Here is an 8,214-nt window from a genome sequence, read left to right as displayed (position 1 = left end):
TTTTTTTCTTTTCTTTCCGGAAAATTCCCCCCCCCCCCCCCCAGAGTCCCTTTCTCTTCAGGAGGAATTCCTTTACATTATGTATCCCCCTTACAATTGATCCTAGCCCTACATTTGTTGAGCGATTAGGCCCTTTGCTTAGGTGCTTGTCCCATCAGCCGCCTTCCCAGTCTCTTTGGGAGTCACGGCCTCCAAGGTGACACTGGTGGAGGTCCTTTCCTCATTAAGGCGGCCAGGGTGATTGTCAGGTGTATTTAATGTTGAGGTGATCGTTTGGTTCGAGCCTATCCTTCAAACCCTCGGACGTCCGATGATGAGGTCGTCCCTGGATTTGGATTGTCTCCTCGGCTCGGGCCTTCGGCCCAGGAACGTAGTGGGCTGGGCCGCAGGATTATTTGACCCCACAATAATAATAAAGGACATTTATTTCTAAATTCATTTGTTTCATTCCGATAATATAAAAATAGCTAGAAGAGTTGCACAATACAAATATAAACTACTTATAAACCAATACCAACAAAGTCAAGAGGCCAATACCAAGAAAACTAATTCACAAAACAGAACCTTCAGTTCAGATACTCAGTCCTCAGCTTCGCTTAACAGGGTCAAAGTTGGCAACACCAACAACAGCTCCAGCAATCACTGCTAGCACGACTCCACCGGCAACAATGCTGAGCAAAAAGTTCTTAAGAGATGGGGACACACCAGGCCCTGCTGCCTCAGCCACCTCAGGTATAACCATTGAGGCTGTAAATGCAGCTGCTGTTAGGCCTGTCACAGCCTTTTCCTTAAGAGAGGCCTGCACTTGAAGCCGGCCTTTTGACTTCGGCTTCACAAAAATAGCCTTTTTTGATGGTATTATTGGTAATGGCTTGAAGAAGAACTCTGAGCTAGGCTGGTTTAGCTTATTATGGGCCGCGGAAGTGAGCGGCATCACCATTGAAACAGAAGATGCCATTTTTGCGTGTCACTTTGTTTATCAATCTTGCTTGGTTTGCAACAAGTGATGTCAGTATTCTATTCACCCTCTTAGAAGTTAGAACAGAGATGGAGCTTAGATATTGGATGTACAAATCAGGCCTGAAAGAAGATGGGAGGTGGAAATTAGAGATTTGCAGCTTATGTGTCAGTTCGGAGTTGTCCTACATGGCAAATTCTCCACCTGGTTTGGAGGATAAGGTTATCCTCTTAGATTGATCCATTAGGATTAGATTTCTCTTGTACATGAAGAATACGGTTAAGATAGATTTCTCTTGTTCTATTCATATGGAAAACCTGAACACTAAAATAGACTGAGGGAATAAATTGTTATAATTTAAAATTTTTAAAATACCAAGATTGAAAATTTTTAAATTGAGGAACCAAAATCGAAAAATACGTCAGATTTAATGAACAAAAAAAAAATGCATTTTAAATAAAATAGTAACAGTTAGTAACATTTTTTTTAATGTCCTCTTTTGTCAATTCTCACTTCTAACAGCTCTTTAGATATAACATCTTTAAGCACTTTTATAAGTGTGATTTACTAACAGCCTTCCCATACTATTATCTTTTTTTTTTTTTTGCAAAAGCTCTAATCAAATCACAGATTGAAAAAAATGGAATGGCTTGCAACAATGGACATCCAATCAGTCGTCATTCTAAGAAGAAAAGTTTTTAGATTAGCAACTGTCCTTTCTGAATCCTCAAAGCACCGGTTGTTTCTCTTCCGCAAATGCACAACATCAACAATGAGGGACAGCCATCCAAATAACACCATTACGATGACACCAAATTTTCCTTGCCAACATGGTAAAGCTTGATAAGATCTGCTAATATGACTGAAATCAAGAACAGTTTGGTAGTTTCTCGAGGGAAACTAGGCCTCCAAGAACTTAAAGAACAGAGCTAAAGGAAGGAGAAGAAAGAAAAAAAGAGACAAGGAAGAAATAAGGGAAAAGAAGAGCAAGTTTATACATTACATACGGTCCCTACAATTCATCCTAATCTATTTATACAATCTGATTCATCCACTACTAACTGCATAACTAATCACAATAATACCTAACTAACTCCAGCTCAGCCTTTAACTGCTCCAGCTTTAACTGCCTCCAGCTCAGCACAGCCTTAGCACGTGCACAGCTTCAATCCTGCACCTCTTCAGCACTTGCGCTGCACCTCTTCAGCACTTGCACTGCACACAACTCAACACTTTGCACACACACAGCTTACACCCATACGCACAGTCTTTGGCATTACCCAATAAATACAAACAAGGTGAACACTATAGACCATAGCTCAAATGCAATAAAACAATGTAGTAAAAAGATGATCTATTGATTCTCCACTGCTTTTACACATGTAAAACCAATCCAAATCCACATCTTCCTCTTGTGTAAATTATCATTCGTCAAAATATTTCCCAAAGCTGCTATCCAAACAAAAACGCTACTCTGCAAGGGACCTTTGTCTTCCCAATACTCCTCCAAGGGAGTGATTGTTCACAGACACCCATCTGAGCACGATAAAAGCTACTCACCTCAAATCCCTTTTTCTTAGCAAGTTTCAACACAATTTATCCTCACTCACCCCCATACATATATAACATCCATAAAATTAGACAAGGATTCCAATTCCAATCCTAAATAGCACGCAATAATACCAAATCCCAAAAGAACCCCATTAGTGAACTTCATATGGTCAGCAACATAAGCTCTTTTGCCCTACTGATTCTAAATATTTGGATAGTTCACTTTCAAGGGGCTGACCCCACACTAAACATCAGACCAGAATTTCACTCTTGATCCATTTCCAACCTCAAACTGATATGGCAAGAAAAATAGACTAGCCACTTCTATTATATTTCCATAAACTCACCCCATAAGAACCTGCAACATCCAATCTAAATATAAACTTGTGTTGATATTGTGGAATTCCCAGTCTGTAGTAAATAATGATATTTAACTTGTAACATTTTTGCTTGAGGAGCTATGGGTTGTTTTGCTAGGAGTTGGGGTCTGGTCTCTAGTTTGTAGCTCCAACTGTTGCTGTTGTAATTTTGCTGTTTTTGGCTTGTTCTAATAAAATTCCTTGCTCTTTTTTTTTTTTGGGGGGGGGGGGTGGGGTGGTTGGGGGGGGAGGGGTGTGGGGTTGAATTGTACAGAATATGGCCCAAAAAGTATCTGTTTCTCCCAATTATCCTTTAAAAGCCATTAAGCATAAAGACACGAATTTGCAACAATTATAATAGTCTTTCATAATTGCATATTACATAAAAGGAAGGAAAAGCAACGGTTTAGTAAACTTACATCTTAATTTTATCTTTCAGCATCCCAATCCTCTCTATTGGTGTCACAAAATCAATTGAGAATTCACATAATCCCCCATATCAGGCTTCTATAGTAATTGCTGATGGGTTTTGCGGCCAAACTGAATTTGGATAGTACACCTTTTCATTATTGAGTTTCATGAAGACTGTTGTTAAGATGTTCATCTCTTCAACCATCATCTGTCAATCATCAGTTAATAAAGTAACCAACCACACAAGATGAACTTTATTAAAGATAAAATAAAAATTAAATTAAAAAAATAAAGTTTCCTTATAGATTACTGAACACCATCAATGACACAGCGATCACCACGTCAAATGGATGCATTACAAATACAATATAATAGCTTCAAATATAGTCTTGCAGGTATTTCCAAACATAAAGCTGCCACGACAAGCTGTGATGAGATGAAGACAAGAACTTTTGTGTTTGGCATTTCACTATCAAGAGAAGCCACATCGGAGTAAGTCACAACAATCAGGATCACGGTCTACGAGTGTTGTTTGAACTGCTTCACGGGGTTTTTGTATCATTTAGAGCACGTGCTAGTGCTCTTGCGGCCCTTGTAGATCTTCACCTGCACGATCACAAATGTTAACGAAAGAGTATTCCATGAAGCAAACAGAGTTTTCCATCTTTGTTACAGTTAGTAACATACATAATTTGTCCACTGCTTTTATATATTTCAAAATCAAGTTTATTTTTTAGTAAAAACCCATGTAGAGAAAACCTTCAGCAACCCCACATTGCAACAACTGACCTCTTGATTCATGATTAGATGGTTCTTCCATCTTGAAAATGTCATACCTAGTGCACAAGATTCACTTTGCAAGGTCTGGGAGAGGTGATTGGTAAGCAGCCTTACCACCCAATTTTATTTTTTATTATGTTTTTTTATTTTCTTTTGAAGAGGTTGATTCTCATACTCGAACTCATGATCAGTCACTTTTGGGGAAGACACTTACCATCGCACACCAGGCCAAAACCTCTCTTCCCTGTCTTGCATTTTCAAAATTGAAAAAACATGACTAAATGCACCAGAAAATTCAGAATGTTGTTTGCTCTGTGCACTCTGGTCAATAATTGATGAAGGAAAACGAAGCAAATTTTGAAACTTTACACATGCATAGGTTATTAGTCTCTCTTTTTTCTTTGGTCATTCACTATGCTTCTTCTATGCTTTTTCACAAATTATGCAGGTGAAAAATGTTCTATCAGTTTCAGAATTGCATACCTTAATGACCAAGCAATAGAACCAGTGACAAGTGACTAAAAGCATGCTATGGGTAAAGAGATTCAGAAGACAGCATAAAACTGCAAACTAAAGTGAAGATTATTAATATAAAAAGAAAAAGTCTTACCACCCAATATGTAAGAGCTTTTCTGTCAATCCTTCCTGTATCTGCTCCTTCAAACAGTGGAAACACAAGATCCACTTCTTCCTTGATCATGAATCTCAGGAAGTCGTACTCGTCTATGTACCTACTCATAGATATAAGATATTGAGAAACTAGCCAAACAACAACATAGAGAGGAAAGGATACTACAACATTACAAAACTTGTATAAAAGGTAAATCTCACTTGGAACCAGACTCAGCAACATTCATGAAAATGTGATAGGCGGCGGCAGTTGCTTCCATCTCATTTGTAATCTCCTTATCCATCTTCTCACCACCTCCATCATCAACACTTTCATCTAGTGCATTTGAGATTGTCGACAGCCCTGAACTCATCACTGCATCAACCAACACCTTCATTGTCCAAGCAGAAACCTTCTCTTGTTTCATCTTATGAAGCTTTGCCATATCAATTACCTCTTTCTCCTTCCCACCTTTGCTTTTTTTCTTATTCTTCGTACTCCTGAAACTCAATTGACCAGTGCTCGGTGATCTCCCAACTCTCTCAGCCTCCTCTATTAGCGGAGGCCCCGAAAGGGTCTGCAAAACATACTGATGGAAGATTGATTCCTGAATTCGATCAAAGGTGTTCACATGGAACTTGGACGCTAAGATCTTCAGCAATAATGTCTTTAATAGCCACAAAAAGGCCCATGAGAAGGGAAACAAGAGTCCATGTCACATAATCCAAAATCTTGGTGGCAATCTTCGACCGCTGAACCCCGCCATTGAAGAGAAATACCCATGTAAGAAGAACAATCCCAACCAAATAAAGACTTGAACACTCTTCTTCAATCCATGAACAAAATAGAGCACCTTCTTCCTAAGCAAAAAGTTCATTTCAATCAGGAACACAATCAGATGCATAAACCATTTGGTAACCAACATTCCCGAGAAGATGACCATGACAAGGACCAACCATTTCCAAAACTCCAAACCCCACACCATGAAATTCTTCAAACTCTCAAGAGTTAAGCTAGCACCAGGCCCACCAAAATGCATACAAACACAGTTAGCTGAATCAAAACCTTAGTCTTTAGTCTCCTATGCTTCTCTTTACTCAAAACAACTTTCTTGTAAATCTCTTCATCCTGATCATCATCCCCGGAGACGACATGAGGGGCGTCTTAGGAGTGATGGAGACAGGTCTGGCAGACTTATTATTATTAGGGGACGCCGTGGCTGTGGCCATACTGAAGGAATTCCTAAAATAATAATTATTAGGAGAAGTCTCAGTTTGTAATTGTTCTTGCAAATGCAAACCTTGTTGTTGTGGTCATTTGGAGTTAATAATAGAGGATAAGATGGTTCCCAAATCTTGATTTGGGTTTGGAATAAACAGACCTTGCAAGAGAACGTCTGCGTGTAAGGTTGTCATTGACATCGGTGGTGGTGGTGGTGGTGGGACTTTGGGAGGCTTAGAAGTGTTGGTGTTGGTGGGACTGTACCAGCTAGAGATCTCCGGTGACCTTTTGCTTTTGCTGATGCGTCTATTATTTTAATGGGTCTCGAATTCGAAGAAGACTCTTCTACTTCTTCTTCTTCTTCTTCGCCTGGGACAGGGATAGGGATTTCCACAACCACTTGCTTCTCTGTTTCTGCATGAATTTAGAGCAAATTAAAAGCAGCTAAACTGGGACTTGTGATTTAGACCTGCAACTGCAAGCTTCTCTCTCACTCACCATCTAGTCAATTCAAGCCTAGAGCTCCAAAACCAAAAGACATTTTAGGAAATAATAATAATAAAATAAGTAGCTAGTAAAGTAATAAAAGTGTCAGAAAGAAATAACCAAACCTAAATAATAGGAAACAAAAGATACATACATACACTTTTTTAATTTTATTTTCAGATCTTTAATTTAAGAAATGAGATTCTCTAAATTGACTCAGTGTCAGTAGCTACTCTCTCACAAAATCAGCAGCACCACCAAGCAATCAGCAGCACAGCAAGCAATGCAAATCTTTAAAGAGCTTTTTAATTTAATTTCTCTTTCGCGCCAAAAATTAAATCACTAATATAATATATATATATATATATTACAAATAATAAATTTTTTTTTAAAGGTGCTATTAAAATAGTACTACTACTGGCATCTGCTCTCTACCCGAAAGAATGAATCGATTTGAGCCATCAGTATTTGACATGTTAAAACTCCAAATATGCTAAAATTTAAAATCAAACCATATAAATATTGCATTAACCGTACTTTCAATTTTAAAAAATTTTACCATTTAACTACAAGATCATTTTACTTTTATGATAGTAATGTAGCAGATGGTTTTTTTTTTTTTTTTTAATATTTTATTGGGTTTTGGGTTTTTATTGTATAAATATATTATTTTAATATGTTATATAGTAAAATAAAAATTAAGATATAAAATATAAAATAAAATAATATGGTATAATAAATAAAGTAATTTCTTATAGAATAAAATAAATATTTTTTTGAAATCAAATGGTCATGCTCAAAGAGTATGGAGCCTAGACTAGACTAGTACACTGTACACTCATCAGTAACGGTAGTGGAAATTTTGGCTACAATATAAAGAGAAGAGAGAGGCCTTTCTTTGATGAATAGAAGAGAAAGAGGCCTGGGTCTGGGAACGTTATGTTTTGGATAAACGAAAATGTATGCAACAAGGGAAGTCAAGTAGCCTATTACCTATAATAATAATAATAGGGTTGATTTAATGATAGAAATGAATGGATTGACAACACATCACGTAACTAGCCCACATCCTTTAAAAAAAATATTAATCTATTTCTTTTTTTTTTCTTTTTTCAGTCTTTTATTTGTATTTTTTTTATATATATTGTTATACTGACATAACAAATTTTATAATATTTTCACAATTATTGAGGTGTAAATTTTTTATAAGTCAAAATAAATAATAAAAGATGAAACTGTGACCAATCACAACTGAAAATAAATGTTTTGTGAAAATATTGTGACACTTATTAAGTGAATGTGTAAAACTACAATACTTTTGGTTTGTTCAATACATATTGTTCATCGTTTTTTTTTTTTTAGTCATCAATTTATGCTCTTTTTTTCTATATATAAAAAGAGCAAATAGGCTCATGAATAGTGTTATGAACAGTATTTTTGGTTTAGTGACTTATCTTTTTCCTCTTTTTTTCCCTTCAAGTTTACTAACTTGGTTTGAGCTTGTTTTTTTCTTTTAAAGGATGTTTATATGTTTACTTTCTACTTGTAATGTAAGTTTACATTGTATACACACAAAAAGTAGCAAATATTATATACATTTACAAAAAAAAAAAAAAAAAATTGTACAAATTTTGCAAATATGTACAACATTTACCAATGTTTATGTGTTTACAATATAAATTTACATTGTAAATGCAATGTATATATTATATATATATATATATATATGAAAAGAGTGAATAGAAAAAGTTACAGTAATTTCGCTACAATAGTTTTGGTTTGTTTAACTTTCACTATTTTGCTGGCCTTTTTTTTTTTTTTTTTTTTTTGGGTATTTA

The 8,214-nt window shown here is 36.1% G+C and overlaps 1 protein-coding gene and 1 pseudogene across 1 annotated transcript; both read right to left on the bottom strand.

Moving 5' to 3' along the window:
• Positions 1 to 586: 586 nt before the first annotated feature.
• Positions 587 to 958, bottom strand: LOC112008636 (uncharacterized). The gene has a single exon (XM_024040971.2). It carries the CDS (start codon positions 956 to 958, stop codon positions 587 to 589), a length of 372 nt encoding a protein of 123 aa, XP_023896739.1.
• A 2,869-nt stretch (positions 959 to 3,827) lies between these two features.
• Positions 3,828 to 6,431, bottom strand: LOC136062155 (mechanosensitive ion channel protein 10-like; annotated as a pseudogene).
• Positions 6,432 to 8,214: the final 1,783 nt, after the last annotated feature.

The sequence above is a fragment of the Quercus suber genome, unplaced genomic scaffold (assembly GCF_002906115.3).
Source record: "Quercus suber isolate HL8 unplaced genomic scaffold, Cork oak 2.0 scaffold_387, whole genome shotgun sequence".
NCBI classification, from domain to species: Eukaryota; Viridiplantae; Streptophyta; class Magnoliopsida; order Fagales; family Fagaceae; genus Quercus; species Quercus suber.
This window is presented reverse-complemented; position numbering and strand designations above follow the sequence as displayed.